At 45.3% G+C, this 22,909-nt stretch overlaps 1 protein-coding gene across 1 annotated transcript in view; it reads left to right on the forward strand.

Moving 5' to 3' along the window:
- Positions 1-16,102: 16,102 nt before the first annotated feature.
- The window catches only part of DCAF6 (DDB1 and CUL4 associated factor 6), a 53,853-nt gene continuing 47,046 nt past the window's right edge, over positions 16,103-22,909 (forward strand). Inside the window, exons 1-3 of the mRNA XM_038757598.1 lie at positions 16,103-16,231; positions 18,015-18,150; positions 19,803-20,017. Of these exons, the coding sequence (XP_038613526.1) occupies positions 16,121-16,231; positions 18,015-18,150; positions 19,803-20,017 (462 nt within the window). The 5' untranslated portion in view covers positions 16,103-16,120. The remainder of the gene's footprint in view (positions 16,232-18,014; positions 18,151-19,802; positions 20,018-22,909) is intronic.

Genomic DNA, 22,909 nt, shown 5'->3' on the forward strand with positions numbered 1-22,909 from the left:
CGCAGAACTTCAAGTCCCAAAGGAATGGGGTCGGGGATTGGGTCTACCGTCTCTCCCGCTGCTGTATGACCCTGGTCAAGTCACTTCACTTCTCTGAGCCTCAGTTCCGTCAGCTCTAAAATGGGCATTAAAACCGTGAGCCCCCGTTTGGGACATGGACCATATCTAACCTGATGAGCTTGTCTCTACCTCGGTGCCTGGCACACAGTAAGCGCTTCTCAAATACCTTTAAAAAAAAAAGGGCTTGGTACAGTGCTCCGATAGCATTGACTGACTGATTGCACTATTGTACTATTACTCTATTTATTTATTTTACTTGTACATATCTATTCTATTTATTTTATTTTGTTAGTATGTTTGGTTTTGTTCTTTGTCTCCCCCTTTTAGACTGTGAGCCCACTGTTGGGTAGGGACTGTCTCTATATGTTGCCAATTTGTACTTCCCAAGCGCTTAGTACAGTGCTCTGCACATAGTAAGCGCTCAATAAATACGATTGATGATGATGATGATGATTGTACCCATGCCCCTTGTCTTTTCTCTTATCCCTGAGAGTCTTGTTCCCACTGAGGCATGGACAGCAACGAGCTAGCAGGTGGGCAAGTGCCTGCTGTGGTTTGTGGGGTTTTTTGGCTTTTTTTTTTTTTTCAGTACAATCAGGACCGGTTGGCAGCCAAAGTGATGGTAGCCCCGGGGCAATCCCGGCAGCCACCCCAGTCTCCACCCCTGACGTCAGCCAGCCGGATTTCAGGACTCCCTTGTGGGATACTTGAGGCCGGCCTGTGGTCAGAAGTCATGACCACTGAGTGCCTGACATCAGCAGGCCTTCCCCCGACAAAGCCCGCCTTTCCTTCTCTCCCACACGCTTCGGTGTCACCCTTGCACGTGGATTCGCTCCTTTTTTTGACCCTCTCTCAGCCCCGCAGCACTTAGTTACACATGTGTCACATTTCTTTATAACAACAGCTGTGGTATTTAAGTGCTTACTATGTTCCAGGCTGGGGTAGACACAAACAAATTGGGTTGGACACAGGCCCTGCCCCACGTGGGGCTCACAGTCTCAATCCCCATTGTACAGATGAGGGAATTGAGGCGCGGAGAAGTGAAGTGACTTGCCCAGGGTCGCCTAGCAGACAAGTGGCGACTTGACTGTGAGCCCACTGTTGGGTAGGGACTGTCTCTATATGTTGCCAACTTGTACTTCCCAAGCGCTTAGTACAGTGCTCTGCACACAGTAAACGCTCAATAAATACGATTGATGATGATGAAGTGGCGGAGCTGGGATTAGAACCCATGACCTTCCAAATCCCAGGCCCGTGCTGTATCCGCTATGCCATGCTACTTCTCCCCCTTTTAGACTGTGAGCCCACTGTTGGGTAGGGGCTGTCTCTATATGTTGCCAACTTGTACTTCCCAAGCGCTTAGTGCAGTGCTCTGCACACAATAAGCGCTCAATAAATACGATTGATTGATTGATTCTCTCTCAGGAGAGGTCATATCCTGTCCCAAGTGCTTCATCTACACCATGCTGCTCCTCATAAAAATCGTCTCCTAAAAATCATACAATTCTTTATATTACTGTCTCCCCCTCTAGACTTGTTGTGGGCCGGAAACGTGTCTATCAATTCTCTTCTATTGTCCTCTTCCGGGAGTCTAGTACAGTGCTCTGTACATAATAAATGCTCATAAATACCCTTGATTGATAGAGCCCAGGTCTCCTGATTCCCAGAGCCATTAGCTTCCTTGTTGACACCAGGTCCATCTGTTGAGCAGAGTGCTTGGGAGAGTCAGTCACTCAGTGGCATTTATTGAGTGCTCACTATGTGCAGAGCACTGGACTAAGCCCTTGGGCTTAGCAACAGAATTAGCGGACTTGTTCCCTGCCCATAGCGAGCTTACGGTCTCGAGTCCGATGAAAAAAAGAGTAGGGATAGTCAATTCCTGCCAATAAGGAGCTTTAAAAATTGTGCTGATTTGAATAGCCGTCCCATTTCCATTCTAATCTCTTAATTTTTTGGTGTTGTTTTGGACAGGAAGAAGAGAATTTATCCAAAGATTAAAACTTGAAGCAACACTGAATGTGCACGACGGCTGCGTAAGTTACTAGCCCACCTCGTCTCGAGAGCTGAAGATTTAGAAGCGGCGCGGAGGGGATCTGAAGTATTCCGTTAAAAACACAAAGCTTTGAGATTCTAAATTTGAGCGAAATGGGCCTTTGGTTTACAAATAAGCTCTGTTCTTGGTGCTTAAATCTTACCTCAGCCCTAACGGATCGGGGAAGTTAGCCTTTCAGGCCGCCAGATCTCACTCAGATTTGCCATAATGCTCTTCTTGCACTGTTGTATTTATAAATACCCCATATCTGCTTTCATTGACCATAGTTTTGGGATATTGTTGGAAGGAGGCAGTCCTCTGGAATCAATCATTTAATGGTATTTACCATGCACTCACTGTGCTCAGAGCACTGTGCTAAACACTGAATCAGAATAGGATGTGATTCATTTCATTGAGTACCTGATTTTCCTGGTCTTTAATTTTAATTTTTAATTTAATTAACTTTATTTCTGGTTTTCTTTGCAATATTCAGTGCTTAGAACAGTGCTTTGCACATAGTAAGTGCTTAATAAATGCCATTATTATTATTATTATTCAGTGGTACTATCGGTAGCCAACTTTCTCACAGATTTGGCAGCCCAAGCACGCGTTTGTGGGTAGCGTTTTCTGATATGACGTGGGCAGAAATTATCCATTTTTATTAGGTCGGCATAATCTTTTTCCAAATGTTTAGGGGGCATTGTAAATAATTCAACTCTGGAAATTTGAAGTTGTTCATTCTCTTAGAACTTCAAGTGGTTTTGGTGTTAATTTTGAGTGATCAAGCGAGCACAGTTAATTGCCTTAATTTCTTCCTCTTCTTTAAAGCCAATTGACATTTATGCTTAATATTTTAGGTGAATACGATCTGTTGGAATGACACGGGGGAATATATTTTATCGGGCTCAGATGACACCAACCTGGTAATTAGCAATCCCTACAGCAGAAAGGTAAGGTTGAGGGGGGGGGTGTGTGTGTGGGGGGTGTGTGTGTGTGTGTGTGTGTGTGTGTGTGTGTGTGTGTGTGTGTGTGTGTGTGTGTGTGTGTGTGTGTGTGTGTGTGTGTGTGTATTTTAAGAGGAAGAAAGAAATGGTGACTAAAATGTCCTGTGGCTTTTAAAGAAAACACTTTTTTAAAGTAGGGAAACCGCATGGGCTAGTGGAAAGAGCACAGGGCTGGGAGTTGGGAGACTGGGGTTCTGTTCCCAACTCCGCCACTTGCTTGCTGGGTGACCTTGGGCAAGTCACTCAACTTCTCTGGGCCTCAGTTTCCTCATCTGAAAAATGGGGATTAAATGCCTGTTCTTCCTTTCCTTATAGGCTGAGAGAGGGACTGTGTCCCATCTGGTTATCGTATGTCTGCCTCAGCACTTAGCACAGCGCTTGGGCATGTTGGTGCTTAATGCCACAGCTAATGATCCTGGTTAGTAGTAGAATAAAACAGTTAATCTCAAGATTTCAACGTCTCCTCTTTAAATCACGGCAGTAGCTCTTTAAGGCGAAGAAGCTGCTCTTGATGTCTTTAGGACATGATTAGTGTTGTTTACCTAATTCCGGGTCTCTTGGCAACTTAACCAGTGCTATTTACTGAGCACTTACTGAGTGCAGAGCACTGTACTGAGCACTGCCATTTGCTGTGAGTCAGATGCAGGCCACCTGGATGAAAACGGGAGTCCCGTCCGCTAGACTCTCTCCAGTTATAGAACAGTGTGTAGCCTTCCTTTCAATCCCATCATTCTTCAGAAGAAAGTGGGAACGGCAGTTATAATTCTAGGGGTAAAATTATCTACTCAGATCTGTTTCCTATGGGCATTTGATATTCGCCCCACCCTCAACCCCACTTGTACCTATTGTTAAATTATATAAATCTTTTATTTATATTAATGTCTGCCTCCCCCCTCTAGACACTTGACCCTGGTCAAGTCACTTCACTTCTCTGAGCCTCAGTTCCGTCATCCCTTCAAGGCCCTGCTGAGAGCTCACCTCCTCCAGGAGGCCTTCCCAGACTGAGCCCCTTCCTTCCTCTCCCCCTCGTCCCCCTCTCCATCCCCCCATCTTACCTCCTTCCCTTCCCCACAGCACCTGTATATATGTTTGTACATATTTTTTTTTACTCTATTTATTTTATTTGCACATATCTATTCTATTTATTTTATCTTGTTAGTATGTTTGGTTTTGTTCTCTGTCTCCCCCTTTTAGACTGTGAGCCCACTGTTGGGTAGGGACTGTCTCTATATGTCGCCAATTTGTACTTCCCAAGCGCTTGGTACAGTGCTCTGCACATAGTAAGCGCTCAATAAATACGATTGATGATGATGATCTCTAAAATGGGCATTAAAACCGTGAGCCCTGACAACTCTACTCTCCCAAGTGCGTAATGCAGTGCTGTGCACATAGTAAGCGCTCAGTGAATACCATCGATTAGCAAAGGGTGACTGAGAAAAATAATTCAGTGGGTGGGTGTTTCGTAAGTAGTCTTAGAATTATTTCCATTCCTCGTAAGCTCCTTTTGGACTGGGATAGCGTCTACCAACTCTGTTGTAGTTTCCCAAGCGTTCAGTACAGGCCACGCTGCACGGTAACGATCCGGAGATACAATGGAACCAAGTCTCGCCCGTCCAGGTCGGGTCTGGTGGCGTGGTGGAAAGGTTTCATGCTATCTGCAGTGTCTTAACGGCGCTAAGAATAGCTGACCCGGGTGCCAGCTGCCCTTAAGGAAATTTGATATCAGGCCCTGGCTCTTCGCAAGTCAGCCAGAGGTGCCGAAAAGCATCATGTTGAGATCAAACCGGTATAAGGTCATTTCTTTCCTTTGTCCACCTCCTGTTTTTTGTTTTTTTTTTTTAAATGGTATTTAAGCGATTACTATGTGCCAGGCATTATACTAGGCGCCGGGATCGATACAAGCGAATCGGGTTGGACGGTGTCCGTGTCCCCATTTTGCAGATGAGGTAACTGAGGCACAGTAAAATGACTTGCCCAAGTCACCCAGCAGACAAGGGGCGGGGGCTGAATTAGAACTCAGGTCCTCTTCCAGGCCTGGGCTCTATCATCATCATCATCAATCGTATTTATTGAGCGCTTACTATGTGCAGAGCACTGTACTAAGCGCTTGGGTAGTACAAATTGGCAACATATAGAGACAGTCATCATCATCATCAATCGTATTTATTGAGCGCTTACTATGTGCAGAGCACTGTACTAAGCGCTTGGGTAGTACAAATTGGCAACATATAGAGACAGTCCCTACCCAGCAGTGGGCTCACAGTCTAAAAGGGGGAGACAGAGAACAAAACCAAACATACTAACAAAATAAAATAAATAGAATAGATGTGTACAAGTAAAATAAATAAATAAATAGAGTAATAAATCTGTACAAACATCTATCCATATATACAGGTGCTGTGGGGAAGGGAAGGAGGTAAGATGGGAGGGAGAGGGGGACGAGGGGGAGAGGAAGGAAGGGGCTCAGTCTGGGAAGGCCTCCGGGAGGAGGTGAGCTCTCAGTAGGGCCTTGAAGGGCTCTATCCACAGTGTCATGCTGCTTCGAGGCCCTGGCATTCACCTCCATTGGCCAATGCTCCCAGATACCTGCCCACTAGACTCTAATAATAATAATGGTATATAAGTATTTACTATCTACTAAGCGCTGGGGTGGATACAAGCAAATTGGGTTGGACACAGTCCCTGTCCCACGTGAGGCTCACAGCCTCCACCCCCATTTTACAGATAAGGTACCTTGAGGCCCAGAGAAGTGAAGTGACTCACCCAAGGTCACACAGCAGAGAAGTAGCAGCGCCGGGATTAGAACCCAGGACCTTCTGACTCCCAGGCCGGTGCTCTAGCCACTCCACCATGCTCTAAGAGAAGCAGTGTGGCTCAGTGGAAAGAGCCTGGGCTCGGAAGCCAGAGGTTATAGGTTCTAATCCCGGCTCCGCCACTTGTCTGCTGTGTGACTTTGGGCAAGTCACTTAACTTCTCTGGGCCTCAGTTCCCTCCTCTGTAAAATGGGGATGAAGACTGTGAGCCCCTCGTGGGACAACCTAATCACCTTGTTTCCCCCCAGCGCTTAGAACAGTGCTTCGCACACGGTAAGCACTTAAGAAATACCACTATTATTATTATTATTATTATTGTTATTATGCCATCCCTGAGGGCAGCAATGTCAGCAATGTCAGTCACCCCAACTGATTTGATTGGATGGGCTGTAAGTAGAATAAATGATAAAAGGGTACCCAGTTAACTGCTGACAGGATGACTTAAAGCAGGAAAAGGGAAGGAGATTATTGTGGTTATAATTATTAGCCTCACTATTATTGTATTTAAGTGCTATCTGCCAACTATCTGTTCCATGCGTTGGCGTAGTTACAAGATCATCAGGGCGGGCACAGACCCTGTCTCACAGGAGGCTCACAGTCGAAGTAGGAGGGAGAACATTGAATCCCCATTTCACAGACGAGGAACCTGAAGCCCAAGTTCACACCCAAGCAGGGCCGGGATTAGAACCCAAGTCCTCTGACTTCTGAGTCTGGGCTCTTTCCCCCAGGCAGTGGTGTTCAATCAATCACTCGTATTTATTGAGGGCTTGCAGTGTGCAGAGCACTGTACTGAGTGTTTGGGAGAGGACAGTACAACAGCATTAGCAGGCATATTTCCTGCCCGTAACGAGCTGATAGTCTAGAGCAGCGTAGCAGCAGAATTTTGGGAGGCCCTAAGTTTCCAGGAAAGTGCTTTTTTTTGGAGAAGAAAATGGGTGAGGATCCTGTAGACTGTCAGCTGCCTGTAGGCAGGGATCGAGCCTGCCCATTCTATTGCACTGCACTTTCCCAAGCGCTTAGAGTACAATGCTGTGCACCAAGTGCTCAATAATTGCCGTCGATTGATTTTTTTGATGGAGGCTGAAGCAAAGTTGATGATAATAATAATTATAATAGCATTTGTTAAGCGTTTATTATGTGCCAAGCACTGTTCGAAGCGCTGGGGAGGATACAAGGTGATCAGGTTGTCCCACGTGGGGCTCACAGTCCTCATCCCCATTTTCCAGATGAGGGAACTGAGGCCCAGAGAAGTGAAGCGACTTGCCCAAAGTCACACAGCTGACAAGTGGCGGAGCCCGGATTAGAACCCACGGCCTCTGACTCCAAAGCCCGGGCTCTTTCCACTGAGCAACACTGCTTCTCTTGACAGCATGAGGAATTTATTTATATTCATGTCCGTCTCTTCCTCTAGACTGTGAGCTCTCTGTGGGCAGGGAATGTTTGTTTATTGTTATATTGTACTCTCCCATGCACTTAGTACAGTGCCTGGCACATACTAAGTGCTTAACAAATACCATAACCCCATCTCCCCCACCAAACTAAACCAAAAAAACCCTAAACATTCAAGCAAAAGAATGAGAAGCAGCAAAAGGTTCTAATCCCAGCTCTTAAGCTCATCTGCCACGTGACCTCCTTTTAGACTGTGAGCCCACTGTTGGGTAGGGACTGTCTCTATATGTTGCTAACTTGTACTTCCCAAGCGCTTAGTACAGTGCTCTGCGCACAGTAAGTGCTCAATAAATACGATTGATGATGATGATGACCTTGAGCAAGTCACTTCACTTCTGTGTGTCTCAGTTACCTCATCTGTAAAACGAGGATTAAGACCGTGAGCCCTATGTGGGACAGGAACTGTGTCCAACCTGATGAACCTCTATCTACCCCAGGGCGTAGTCCGAGGCTTGATCCATAGTAAGCGCTTAACAGATACCACTGAAAAAAAAAGAAAGCATCATTTTCGGGGCAAAGACCCATCAAGTCACTTTCATCTTGTGGCGGTTTTAAAAAAAAGCCAGACTTGATGTGGGAGGTTTTCCACCGATAATGACGATGTTTATTGTAGGCATTCGGTGCTGTGTGTGCCGAGATCTGTTCTGAGATTCGTCGGCTTCGGCCGAGTTGAAAATTTGAAACGATTGTGATCCAAGGACCCAAGCTGCAGGTGGTGATTGCTTCTGACAGCTGCAATTGGGATCAGTTTGCCAGTGGATCAGATTCTAAACCCTGATGCGGTTGCGGGATTTATCTGTACTTTTCATTTTACTTCTCTATAGTCTTAGGGGAAGGCTCCCCTCCCCCTGATCCCCCCCCCCCCCCCACCTCTCCATCCTTCATAATTAGGACTCAGATTCTTATCCGACTGCTTTTTTTTTAAAAAAAATGGAATTTACAGTGTATTCTTTGCCATAAGGGCAAGTCAGGAGTTGGGTGGTGCTATTTCGGTATACAAACTTCACCGGTAAAGTAGACAAAAGCTGTTTAAAAATATCCCGTTGGGTCATGCCACGTTCAGCTTTGGTCTGTGGCCTCGGTCGACCAAACCAAAAAATAAATAAATAAAAAAGAAATCACTACGACCGTCTCAGTGGCCGAGAATCCAGTTGGAAGCCTCGAGTGGTTTGATGTCGATGTAAATTGCATCACTCATTCAGGATCTTGGATCGGCTCTCGAAGGATGATGTTTTTCAGCACCGGATGACTTCGTCCTTCTGTTCCATTTCGAGTGTAGCAGTAGCCCAGATTATATGAAAGCCGATCAGAAAGCAGGGCTATAATATTGGTGTGTCTTTTCAGGTGAACAGTTGATTGTGGTGGGGGGTGAGGGGGAAGAAGGGGGTCATGCAGAATCCCACCAAAGCAGCCCGCCACATCTGCCCTCTCTCTGGAGTTATACATAATTATATATAATATATATATATTATATCGCCGCCGACCTCTCTCCCACATCCTGCCTCTGGCCTGGAATGCCCTCCTCCTTGTATCCGACAGATAATTCCTCTCCCCCACTTCAAAGCCTTATCGAAGGCCCATCTCCTCCAAGAGGCCCTCCTTTCCTCTTCTCCCACTCCCTTCTGTGTCACCGGGACTTGCTCCCTTTATTCATCACATTTATTGTGCATTTAGCTTTAATTCTGTTTGTTCTGATGACACCTGTCCACATGTTTTGTTTTGTTGTCCGTCTCCCCCTTTTTGACTGTGAGCCCGTTGTTGGGTAGGGACCGTCTCTATATGTTGCCGACTTGTACTTCCCAAGCGCTTAGTACCGTGCTCTGCACACAGCAGGTGCTCAATAAATGCAACTGAATGAATGAATCCCCCCCTCAGTTCCACAAAACTTATGTCCATATTTGTAATATAGTTATTAATATTAATGTGTGCCTCCCACTCTAGACTGTAAGATCATTGTGGGCAAGGAATATGTCTATTGTTATATTGTCTTCTCCCAAGCACTTACTACAGTGCTTTGCACACAGTAAGCACTAAGTATATACAGTTGAATGAATGAAAAGGCAACCCTCCAACTCTACCATGCTCTCATCTCCCCAAGTTCCATCACCTCACTCACACTGTTTCTCCCCAGCTTGGAACAAACTGCATCCTCAACTCTGACAGACCCCAGTTTTTCCCATCATTTAAAGCCTGCATACATTCTCACCTGCTTTTACAAGCCTTCCCGAACAACCCTAACTGGGTAAATTTACCCGCCAGCTGTAGCACTTGTGTATACCTGTCCTGGGAGACAGAAGGTCATAGGTTCTATGCCGACTCTGCCACATACCTTAGGCAAGTCATTTCATTTCTCTGTGCCTCAGTTCCCTCATCTGTAAAATGGGGATTAAGACTGGGAGCCCCATGTGGGACAGGGATTGGGTCCAACCTGATTACCTTGTATCCACCCCAACGCTTAGAACAGTGCCTGGCACATAAGAAGCGCTTAAGAAATACCGTAATTATTGTTTTTATTATTATCCTCAGTACATATGTATGTGTTTATTCCGTGATATATACCGGACCACCACTCTCCCTTCCTACGAAGGTCACATCTCCTCTGAGTGGCCTTCCCAGAATCAGTCCTCTTTTCCCCGGCTCTCTCTCCCTTCTTCATCATCTGTGCATGTCAGCCTGTGCCCTTTGGATACTTGATATTGGCTCCACAGCACTTATGTACATATCTATAAATTATAGATTATAGATTATTCATAGTAATGTCAGTCTCCCCCTCTAGCTCCTTATGGGCAGGGAACTTGCTGATTGACCAATTTGGGAGTAAATAGTTTTGTTTGTCTTCCCTTTTAGAGTGTCAGCTCCCTCTGGGCATGGACCATTTCGCTCCTTTTCTCTGTACTTCCCAAGCGCCTAGTTCAGTGCACCAAACCCAGTGGGTACTTAATAAATACTACAGTTTTAGAGGTGGAAACCTGTACTGAAATCTAAAAGAAAGAGATGGGCACTTCAAGTGATGTGGGAGACATTTTATGAGGTGAATAACATCCCTCGTCATTGGTTTTTTGGGGTTTTTTTTCCTTTATGGTATTTAAGCTCTTACTATGTGTCAGAAACTGTGCCAGGCACTGGGGTAGATATAAACTCATCAGATTGGACACAGTCCCTGTCCCACGTGGGGCTCAGAGTCTTAATCCCATTTTACAGATGAGGGAAAGTGGGGCACAGAGAAGTTAAGTGTCTTGACCGTGGTCACACAGCAGATTAGTGGTGGAACCGGGATTAGAACCCGGGTCCTTCTGCCGCCCAGGCCCGGGCTGTAGTCAACAGGCTAAGCTGCTTCTCGGTGGGATGCAGTCATTCTAATATCATCAGGTAATTCTTTGAAAAGGAGAGAGTAAAGACTTTTGCCTGGGCACACATTTGTTTTTACCGTGCACATTACTTAGAGCCTTTCTTCTTGTGTTTCAGGTCTTGACGACAATTCGCTCAGGTCACAGGGCAAATATCTTTAGTGCAAAATTTCTACCGTGCACCAATGACAAACAGATCGTGTCCTGCTCGGGAGATGGAGTCATTTTTTATACCAACGTGGAGCAAGACGCCGAAACCAACAGACAGTGCCAGTTTACGTGCCATTATGGAACTACCTATGAGGTACTGGGATGGTTTCATGTTCTGAGGAGATTGATTCCGTCTCACGTGTGGCAAATAACGGTGATATTTGTTGAGCGCTTACTGAGTGCCGAGCACCGAGCTAAGCGCTGGGGTGCATATAAGATAATTCAGGTTGGACACAGTCCCTGTCCACATGGGGCTCACAGGGTAGGTAGGAAGGGCAACAGGTATTGAATTCCCATTTTGCAGATGAGGGAACTGAGGCCCAGAGAAATGAAGTGACTTGCCCAAGATCACACAGCAGACAAGTGGCAGACCTTGGATTCGAACCCATGAACTTCTGGCTCCTGGGCCCGGACTCTAACCAGTACACCATATTCACCTCACCCTCAGCCCCAAAGCCCTTCTGTATATTTCTGTTTTATGGATGCGTCACCAATGTCCTCCATTCCACAACCTTATTCTTTTCATACATTCATTCAGTTCGTTGTCGTATTGAGTGCTTACTGTGTGCAAAGCACTGCACTAAGGGCTTGGGAGAGTACAATAGAACAATAAACAGACACATTCCCTGCCCACAATGAGCTTACGGTCTGGAGGGGGAGACAGACATTGTTATACGTAATTAAATTACAGATATGTACATTATTCTTTGTGAGCCCCTTAGTCGAAACCACGTCTCATTCATCTATATATTTTTTTCCCAGAGTTTAGCACGGTGCTCTGCACACGGTAAATGCTTACTAAATACCATCACTATTAATGTTACAGTGCGTAGCCTTCATTGTACTTCAGCTATCACCGGCTAGGGTTTTAACTATCTGAACGAGGAATTTTAATACGTAGCATAGGAAACAAACTCGAGCTGGGAAATAGGAAGTAGGAATCATCTGAAGCAACTACTCTGTGCAAATCACTGTACTGCGTGCTGGGCTGAGAATTAGTCATGGTCCTTGACGCTTCAGTAGGTTCAATCTACAAAGAATAAGGGCAGGAGAAGGGTTAGTAAAAGATCCATAAGATGAGATGGAGAAAAGCACAATAAAACTGTACAACAGAAGGACAAAGATAAACAGAGTAAAAGCAAAGTTTATATTTAAAGTATTATGTGTTTGAGGGCATGAGGAAGTGATGTAAATGGGCATTTACTGATGTGATGTAAATGGGCATTTAGTTTTCCTGCTAAATAGTTTAGGTGGAGGAGACCAGTTGGGAGCGGGAAGTTATAGGGAAGAGGAGCAGATGGGGCTTGGCCGTGCATAATGAAAGTTGGCAGGGAGATGTTAATTTTTGAGGCGCCTTGGTTGCGGAGTGCTGAGGAGGGACCTGGCCCAGAGGAGAAAGTCCAACATGGCCGGGGGGAGGTAGATTCGTGTGTCAGTGGGGCCCTGGGGAGTGGTCCTCCGTGGCTGCAGTCCTAGGTCCTGGGGAGGATTTATTGTGCATTTAGCTTTAATTCTATTTGTTCTGATGACTTGACACCTGTCCACATGTTTCGTTTTGTTGTCCGTCTCCCCCTTCTAGTCTGTGAGCCCGTTGTTGGGTAGGGACCGTCTCTATATGTTGCCGACTTGTACTTCCCAAGCGCTTAGTACAGTGCTCTGCACACAGTAAGCACTCAATAAATGCAATTGAATGAATGAATGAATGAGGAGGAGCTGACGGTCAGGGAGAGAGGCTGCGAACACCCGCGGCGGCGGCCCAGTTGGGTGGGCCCGAGTCCCGACCCGGCGCTTGATGGCACTTCCAGGAGCGGCCCCCGTCTCTCCCGCTTCGGGCGGCGCTGGCTCAAACGCGACCGATCGCCTCCCCCTCCCTCCCCGATTTCCATTTTTAGAACTCCTGGAGCAGAAGGCCTCTGAGCCAGGCCTGGCGGAGGGGATTCTGTTCCCCGAAGCCCACAGAGCCGGACTCCACCAGCAGCGCGGTGGCCGAGGCAACAGGCCTCTGGAGGGAGGGAGTCAAGTGCCCAGGACCACCACGGGGTTTCCCTGCTTTCCCCAAGGGGCATCGTCCTCCAGCCTCCTCCATTCCATTCCCCGACTCCTACGTTTCCAGCTGAAAATATGCTAGAGGGGGACGGACAGAGGGAGACACAGAGAGGAAGGAAGGAGCAGGATAATCAATCCCTATTTCACTCATTAATCAGACATCTCTGATTAATCTCTGATTAGGCACTGCACTAATAGTATTATTTTCATATTCTAGTGGAGAAAGATGAGGTACCGAGGAATTACAGACCGAATTGTCCAAGATCAAAGCATTCAGTGGAGGGAGCAGAATCAGAATCTAGGCTTACCGACTCTCCTATGAATGATCTTTCTAGAAGATCTGTCCTCCAGCTCAGGAAGCAACTTTTTTTAAATGTACTTGTTAATAAGTGCTTACTATGTACCATTCATTCATTCATTCAATAGTATTTATTGAGCACTTACTGTGTGTGGAGCACGGTACTAAGCGCTTGGGAAATACAAGTCAGCAACATATAGAGACGGTCCCTACCCAACAACGGGCTCACAGTCTAGAAGGGGGAGACAGACAACAAGAGGCTGGGGTAGGTACAAGCTAGTCAGTCTGGACACAGTCCCACACAGGACTCACAGTCTTAATCCCCATTTTGCAGATGAGGGAACTGAGGCCTAGAAAAGTGAAGCGACTCGCCCAGGGTCCCACAGCAGACAAGTGGCGGAGTCAGAATTAGAACACAAGGTCCTTCAGATTTCCAGGCCTGGGCTCTATCTACTAGGCCACACTACTTCTCTAGGTATTAAGACCCCTACACCTTCCTGGGTATCTGAGTGGCCAGCGACCCTCAGAGCTATAAAGCGCAAGTTTTACCTTTGGCTAACCACGCGTGAACCCGATTTTTCGACGACCGGTTTAACCCTCTGTTTAAATGTTCCTTTTGACTTTGGAAGGGGAAAGATGTGCTAAAGTCTGCTGAGAAGGTTCCTCAGACGCAGTCAACTGACTCATCCCATTAAATATAGAACTCTGGCTTCTTACACTCCATAAATAACCAGTGTGAATATAATTTGGCTTCGGGGTAGTTTTAGTTTCAAATTAGATGACAGGCCAAATTTTAAACTGGTTGCCAAACTGGGAATTCGTTGCAAGCTCTGTACCTGGTGACGGTGGGAGATGCGGTCGTTGAGAGACTGGGGGAAAGGAATATTTCTTCAGTGATGATGCTGTTCAGTAACAGTGCTAAGCGCTTAGTACAGTGCCCTGCACACAGTAAGCGCTCAATAAATACAATTGAATGAATATTAGGCAGGACCCTTGTGAGTACTGAGTTGCTGTTTTTTGCCAACTGTGGAGAAATCATGAAAAATCACTGCAGTGTTCTAAGAAGATTTTATAGATATGTCTGTCAAGCCCACTTCTGAGATGTGAACCTTCATTCCAAGTGGGAATAGTCTTCATTATATGCCGAATATATTTTCAATTTGGGCAGTAGCTTGTTCGTAAGTTGGGAGGTTCACATCGGTGAAGTGAAGATGAATTGATTATGACTGTGTCCAACTTGATTAACTCGTTACCTACCCCATCATTTAGAACAGTAAGTGCTTAACAAATACCATCATTATTATCATCCTGCGCATTCTCCTCCACATCCACTTGGCTGAAGTACAGGGAAAAAGGGGAAAACTTTCCTTTTTGAGTCCCAGCAGGCTGCATGAGGGGCAAACAGAGGAGGTGACACAACACTTCCCCCTCATACCTCCATAATTATTTCATTATTAGTATTACTAGCAATAATAATATTTAAGCGATTACTGTAAGCTGGGCACTGTACCAAGCTCTGGGTAGATACAAGATAATCAGGTCAGACCCAAGTCCCTGTCCCACCTGGGATTCACCGCCTAAGTGGGAGGGAGAACAGGTTTTGAATTCCCATTTTACAGATGAGGAAAGGACCACACTGCTTGCCTTGGAAGTGGAGCAGAAAGCAGGGTGGATCTCCAAAAAGGCCGCACACACACACACACACCCCCACCCCTCCCCACCACCCATATTGAGTCATTTGGATAGAAAACAAAAAAGCACGTTTATTGCAGTTTTATTGTGGCCGCGGGAGCAGGTGGTGGAGATCCGGGGACCTTAACAGCCCTAATTAATCGCGCGGCAAGGAAGTATTTCATGTCGAATCAGGGCCGAGGCCCCACACTGATGAGCTCGTTATCAGCCCGGGTTGAGAAAGGACGTCCCTGGCCTGGCTTTCGGTGACGGGTACGGAGGGGATCGGTAGCGAGACGGAGGGCTTGAAATAGCCAAGGTGGGCAGTAGACGGACTCAAACGGAGAAATACCGAAGCCGGAGAATCAAACCGATGTCGGGCCGGGGGAGAGTCCGGGAATGTGCGGGTGGAGTTGAGGCCTAGATTCGGAAGGTGGAAAACGATCTCAAGGAATTTCCTGCCGTGGTCCGCACACAGCAAACGCTCGATAAACGTGATGGATTGATTCAGCCTCGGCTTGTTGGTCCCACGAGAGTCCTCTCGGCTTCTCGATTGGTCGAGTGCCACCCCTTTGGCAGAGAAGGGAAAACCCGAAGACCCGATTCTTCCTGGTGAGAAGCCAGATGATGGCCAAAAGAAAGAGGAATGGGGATGAAGGATGTCAAGGCTGTTTAATACCTTTCTGATAATTAGGCCTGGGACTCCCTCCCCCTCCATATAATAATAATAATTATGGTACTGGTTAAGCACTTACTATGTGCGGTGATGATAATAGTGGTGGTATTTAGTCGGCCATAATATTTTTAAGCACTATGTACCAAGCACTGTTCTAAGCACTGGGAGTACAATCGAATTTTTTCAGTGGTGTTTAAGCATTTACTCTGTGCCAGGCACTGTTCTAAGCGCTGGGATAGACATAAAATAATCAGGCCAGACACGGTCCCTTTCTCACATAGGGCTCACAGTCCTAATCCCTATTTTACCAATGAGGCATTTGAGGCCCAGAAAAGTGAAGCGACTTGCCCAAGTTCACACAGAAGCCAAGTGGCAGACCTGGGATTAGAGCCCAGGTCCTTCTGATTCCTAGGCCTGGGCTGTACCCACTAGGCCACACTGCTTCTCTATTGAAATCTATAAGGAGTAGGCTAATAGGGATTTGACTCTGCTTTTTTTTTCTTCCTTTCAGATCATGACCGTTCCAAATGATCCCTACACTTTTCTCTCCTGTGGCGAAGATGGGACTGTCAGGTGGTTCGACACCCGCATCAAGACCAGTTGCACAAAAGAAGATTGCAAAGATGTAAGAACAGAGTCCAAATAACGGTGATGGGAATATACGGTCTTAATTTTTTTTTTTAAAGTTTATAACAGCTGCCTTTGAGTAAATAGGGTGTGATTTGGTTTTACTTGTACATGTTTCCTATTCTATTTATTTTGTTAATGATGTGCATCGAGCTTTAATTCTATATGTTCTGACGACTTGACACCTGTCCAGATGTTTTGTTTTGTTGTCTTTCTCCCCCTTCTAGACTGTGAGCCCGTTGTTGGGTAGGGACCGTCTGTATATGTTGCCAACTTGTACTTCCCAAGCGCTTAGTACAGTGCTCTGCACACAGTAAGCGCTCAATAAATACAATTGAATGAATGAATGAATTTGGTGGCCAGAGGAAAATGAAATGTGATCCTTGTGTCGAAGGAAGCCAGTCACCCACCAAAATACAGTCGTGGTTCCTTTTCTAGCTCTCAACTCTATCTGGATGAACCCTCGTTTTCTGAGAAAGTACCTAGGGGGACCAAAATTGCTGCCTGCCCCTTCGGAAGAGCCCAGATTAGGGCCAACTTCTACTAAAAAGGACTTTCGGGGAGGGAGGAGAGGGAGGTGGCACGAGGAAGGGACTGCCTTTCCACTTTTCGGAAAAACTAAAAGACGAAAGCGAAAGCAGATTTTAAAAAAGCAAAACAGAGAATCGAGGAAATAGTAATAATAATGACGATGGTTTTTGTTAAGCACTTACTATGTGCCAAGCACTGCTCTAAGCGCTGGGGTAGATAAAAGGTAATCAGGTTGTCCCACATGGGGCTCATAGATTTAATCCCCATTTTACAGAAGAGGTAACTGAGGCACAGAGAAGTTAAGTGACTTGCCCAAAGGCACACAGCTGATAAGTTATGGAGCCGGGATTAGAACTCAAGCTTAAAGGGAAATGCAAGAGAAAAGACATTCTAAATATAGACCAGTGCTGTGGCGCTACTAAATGAATGGAAATGGAGTGAATGCTCTGATAACCCATTTTACAGAGGTTTTTCAGAGCTATTAACCGTGAGTCTCTAACTGCATCTTTAATAATGCAGGGGTAGTCTTCATTTCTAAGCCCGTTGGTTGTGTGCTATATCCAGTTAGATGTTCAAACTTTTGTAGATTTAAATACGAAAGATGCTTTGAGTATCCCCTTTTTCTCTTTTTAATTGGCATTCAGTGAAACTTCCAATTTGTTTTCCCTTCTAAAAGTACTATGTTTAATGAGTGTTTCTGTAGGTTTTACTTTTTCACCAAACCAAGAGTACATGCTTCACATTAGAACTCCTTTTTAAGGTCCAGATCAGAAATGAGTGATTTTTTTTTTCCTTGAGGAAGGAGATTGGGGCAAAATAACACATGACCCCGAAACCCAAACTGCCACCATTAGTTTTACCTGAGTTAGTTCATAATGAATTATCTTGAATTCATTCTACAGAATCAGATGGATAAAAATCTATTTGAAAAGGACCATTCCCAGTAAACCATAAAAATATTAAAATAGGTGAATAATTCTTTTTCTAGTTTTGCTTTTTTAATCTTTTTGATTCGACTGTAAGCCTGCTGTGGGCAGAGGAAGCATCTACCAACTTTTATATTGTTGTAGTGTACTCTCCCAAGCGCTTAGTACAATGCTCTGTGCTCAGCGCTCAAGAAATACGATTGATTAGACTACAGTTTCTATTACGTCAAAGAAATTTCCTCCTCAAAAGGAGAATCTAAATATATTAGGATTTCCTCTCAACGGCTGATCCCTTAGTAAAGACTGCTATTTTCCTTTTTGCAGGATATTTTAATTAACTGCCGCCGTGCTGCTACCTCTGTAGCTATCTGTCCCCCAGTACCTTATCATCTTGCTGTTGGCTGTTCTGATAGCTCAGTCAGAATATATGATCGGCGAATGCTTGGAACCAGAGCGACAGGTAAGAAGTCTAACCAAGATCAAGTGCTGTCAGTTTTGCCTCCCTGAAACAGCTTATTCCCTAAAATATGTGTTCAGAGTCCTTTGGGAAATTGTTAGAGCTGTAATAAAATAATAACTGTGGTATTTAATATCAATAATAATAGTGGTATTTGTTAAGCGCTTAGTACCGTGCCTGGCACGTAGTAACACAATTTAATCAGGTTGGATACAGTCCCTGTCCCATTTGGGACTCACAGTCTCAATCTCCATTTCCCAGATGAGGTAACTGAGTCCCAGAGAGGTAAAGTGACTTTCCCGAGGTCAACCAGGAGACAGGTGGCCCAGCTGAGATTAAAACCCAGATCCTTTGAGTCCCAGGCCCCCGCTCTTTCCACTAGGCCACACTGCAGGCTGTTATGTGGTTACATGGCTGTCCACAAGCTGTTTACGTAGTTGCCCGTTCTTCAGGGTGTGATAAGGGCAATCACTTCCTCTTCTCCTGGAGCTGGGCCCTGAGGGTGGCTCTTCCCGGAGCTCTGACAAGACCTGTGAGTTTAATAATAGATGCCCACTAAATACTACAGATCGGTAAGGAATTGCTATGGTCAACCAGTCAATGGTATTTATTGAAAGCTTACTGTGTGCAGATCACTGAACTAAGTGCTTGGGAGAGGACAGTACAACAGAACTGATAGACATGTTCTCTATCTTCAAATAACTTACAGTCTTACGAGCCTTAATTAAGAGGCGGTAATCAAGCCAGGCCAGAAGGTGCACAGTTATGTCGGTTACACCTTAATACCTCCAGCTGCTTCTAAATGTCTAATTTTCTCCAGAAGAACCCCTGATTTATCCAAATAATAATAATAATGGCATTTATTAAGCGCTCACTATGTGCAAAGCACTGTTCTAAGCCTTGGGGAGGTTACAAGGTGATCAGGTTGTCCCTCAGGGGGGCTGTCTTTAGCTCCATTTTACAGAGGGAGTAACTGAGGCACGGAGAAGTTAAGTGACTTGCCCAAAGTCACACAGCTGACAATGGGCGGAGCCGGGATTTGAACCCATGACCTCTGACTCCAAAGCCCGGGGTCTTTTCCACTGAGCCACGCTGCTTCTCTTACTTCAAAAGTGGATGGTTTTAGGCCTGCACAGTCTCCTGTGGCAGTGCATTCCATATTCTTAAAACCTTCTGTGGGGACCATACAGATTGTCAAAGACGAGCGTAAGAGGTTGGTCTTTAGATATTTCAGGACTTCCCCTTTGGTGTGAAAGTCTAAATTTTTGCCATATGTTTGTTTACAGTATCTGTTAAGTGTCAGTATCAGTTAAGTATCAGTATCTGCCAGGAAATGTACTCAGCACTGGGGTAGATGCAAGATAATCAGGTTGGACACAGTTGACACATGAATCCCACATGGGGCTCACAGTCTTAATCCCCATTTTCCAGATGAGGTAACTGAGGCACAGAGAAGTTAAGTGATGTGGCCAAGGTCCCCCACCAGACAAGTGCAGAGCCAGGGTTAGAACGCAGGTCCTTCTGACTCCTATGAATGCAGGTCCTACATGTGACATAACTCAAGTTTGGATTCAAACTATGTAGGCCTTTTTAACAACGACAGCCCGACAGACTCAATTAGTTTAAATCTCCCCAAATTGTGCCTTCCTTTCTAGGGAATTACGCAGGTCGTGGAACTACGGGAATGGTGGCTCGCTTTGTCCCCCCGCATCTCAATAACAAATCGTGCAGAGTGACGTCGCTGTGCTACAGCGAGGACGGGCAGGAAATCCTGGTCAGCTACTCTTCAGACTACATCTATCTGTTCGACCCAAAAGACGACACCGCCCGTGAACTTAAAGCCCCTTCGGCCGAAGAGAGAAGAGAAGAGGTGAGTAGATCCCTGTTGGTCATGGGAGCCATTTGCAAGGTTCCGCAAACAGCCGTGTATTCCCCACTCAAACCAAAGATGAGATTTTTTTTTTTTTAAACCTGAAGGAAAATAAAAAGATGGCCCTCCTTTAGTTGATCTTCATTCTGTTCTGGTAAAACAGTGAAATTCTGCGGAGGGTTGAAATTCTAAGTCAGCCCAGTGGAGTAACTTGGTGGATGTGATCAACTTATGTGTTAGCTGAGTTAATCAATCAATCAATCGTATTTATTGAGTGCTTACTTTGTGCAGAGCACTGTATTAAGCGCTTGGGATGTACAAGTTGGCAACATATAGAGACAGTCCCTACCCAACAGTGGGCTCACAGTCTAAAAGAGTTAATGGAGAGTTGGTTTGCTTGAAGTATAGATGGGGAATAATCAATGAAACCGTTAAAATCGTCTTGCACATTGCAATTCTCGTCATCCTTGCAGTATCCCTCTCTAGACTGTAAGTTCCCCCTCTAGACTGTAAGCTCGTTGTAGGGAGACGGAGTCAGGCGGTTATCTTGAAGGGAGAAAGGGCAAGTGAATCGAGAGATGCAGCATGGCCTACTTACCTACCCACCCAAGTGCTTAATATGGTGCCTGGCACATAGGAAGCGCTTAACAAATACCTTAAAAAATAAACCAAAACAAGCACCAGTGCAACTGCATGGCCATGCGGATAGAGCACGGACCAAAGAGTCAAAAGGACTTGGTTTCTAATCCCAGCCTCCGCCACTCGTTAGGTATGTTTATTATTTATTCTATTTATTTTATTTTGTTAGTATGTTTGGTTTTGTTCTCTGTCTCCCCCTTTTAGACTGTGAGCCCACTGTTGGGTAGGGACTGTCTCTATATGTTGCCAATTTGTACTTCCCAAGCGCTTAGTACAGTGCTCTGCACATAGTAAGTGCTCAATAAATATGATTGATGATGATGATGTTTATTAGGTCAGACATGGTCCCTGTCAGGTCAGACACAGTCCATGTCCCACATGGGGCTCATAGACTTAAGGAGGAGGGAGAATGGAAACTGAAACCCCATTTTGCAGTTGAGGAAACTGAGGGGCAGAGATATGAAGTGACTTGCCCAAGGTCACGCAGCAAGCAGTTGGCAGAGCTGGGATTAGAACCCAGGTCTCTGATTCCCGTACCTGGGCTCTTTCCACTAGGCCACGCTCCCTCTCAACAGTTGTGTGAATTTTCCTTCCTTATCTGGATATCAGAAAGCTGCTCTCATAAGGATATGTGTGTTTTTCCAATTTCTTGGGATGCACCCACTGACAAGTGATTTCAATTTGACCTTCATTTGTGAAATTCCACTGAATCTATGATCAGCCTCTTGCAAGACGGGTGGCTTCTTTCCAGTAATCTTCAGAGGTTTGTTTCGTGTCAGTCTTTATTAAAGCCTATTAGTAGACACGAAACAAACCCTTTTAGACTGTGAGCCCACTGTTGGGTAGGGACTGTCTCTATATGTTGCCAATTTGTACTTCCCAAGCGCTTAGTACAGTGCTCTGCACATAGTAAGCGCTCAATAAATACGATTGATGATGATGATGACACGTCTTGTTAAAGGCTATCGTGCATTTCACACACCCGGCCTCCTGTGATTTAGTGCCTGGAAATTTGCACAGAATTCTTGAAGTATATAAACAGTGTTTCTCTAACTGTGTTTTAGTGCTAAAGAATGTGGACTATCACCAAGCAGATTAAGGAACTTAAAAGAACGAAGGGACTAATTTAGAACTTTCAGCAGCCATTTAAAAGCTTATTAGACACCGGAAAATTTAAATGGAATGTGTTCCATCGTCGTTTTAGGCATGACAGTGTGGCTTCCCCCAGGATATGTGCTTAAAAAAAAAAACAGCGTTCGCCAGACCGCGTGGTTCGTTTTGAACTTCTCCAACTTTCTGACTAGCACAAACAGAATTGGCACCCAAGAACATGAAGCCAGAAAGATGTTTATTCGTTTAAGACCCACACAGATGAGTCATCCCCCGAAGGATTTCTTCAAGTAGCAAGTGTCCCAGCGGCAAGGGCGGGCTCTTCAGAAGCAGAAGAGCCTGCCAGGAGGAGCACGAGGGTTTGAGGGTGACCCGGAAAAGTCAAGTCAAAGCGTTGACCTGAAACTGTCCTTCTCCCTCCCTCTCCTCTCCCCGTAAATGAACAGCTGCCATTACCAGCTGGAGGCAGTGATGCCTTTTTCTTTTTTAATGTTTAAATCATATTTTTTGAATGCTTCTCACGTGCAGAGTTCCGGACTAAGGTCTTGGGAGAGTCCAGCAGAACAGAATGGGTTTTTTGGGGGCTTTTAAATGATATTTGTTAAGTGCTTACTATGTGCCGGTCACCATTCTGAGCGCTAGAGTTAATCAGGCTGGACACCGTCCATGTCCTGCATTCATTCATTCAGTCGTATTTATTGAGCGCTTACTGTGTGCAGAGCACTGGACTAAGCGCTTGGGAAGTCCAAGTTGGCAACATATAGAGACGGTCCCTACCCAACAGTGGGCTCACAGTCTAGAAGGGGGAGACAGAGAACAAAACAAATTAACAAAATAAAATAAATAGGATAAATATGTACAAATAGAATAAATAGAGTGGGCTCACAGTCTAGAAGGGGGAGACAGAGAACAAAACAAATTAACAAAATAAAATAAATAGAATAAATATGTACAAATAGAATAAATAGAGTGGGCTCACAGTCTAGAAGGGGGAGACAGAGAACAAAACAAATTAACAAAATAAAATAAATAGAATAAATATGTACAAATAGAATAAATAGAGTTATAAATACGTACAAACATATATACATATATACAGGTGCTGTGGGGAGGGGAAGGAGGTAAGGCGATGGGGATGGGTGG

The sequence above is a fragment of the Tachyglossus aculeatus genome, chromosome 16 (genome assembly GCF_015852505.1).
Source record: "Tachyglossus aculeatus isolate mTacAcu1 chromosome 16, mTacAcu1.pri, whole genome shotgun sequence".
Classification (NCBI taxonomy): domain Eukaryota; kingdom Metazoa; phylum Chordata; class Mammalia; order Monotremata; family Tachyglossidae; genus Tachyglossus; species Tachyglossus aculeatus.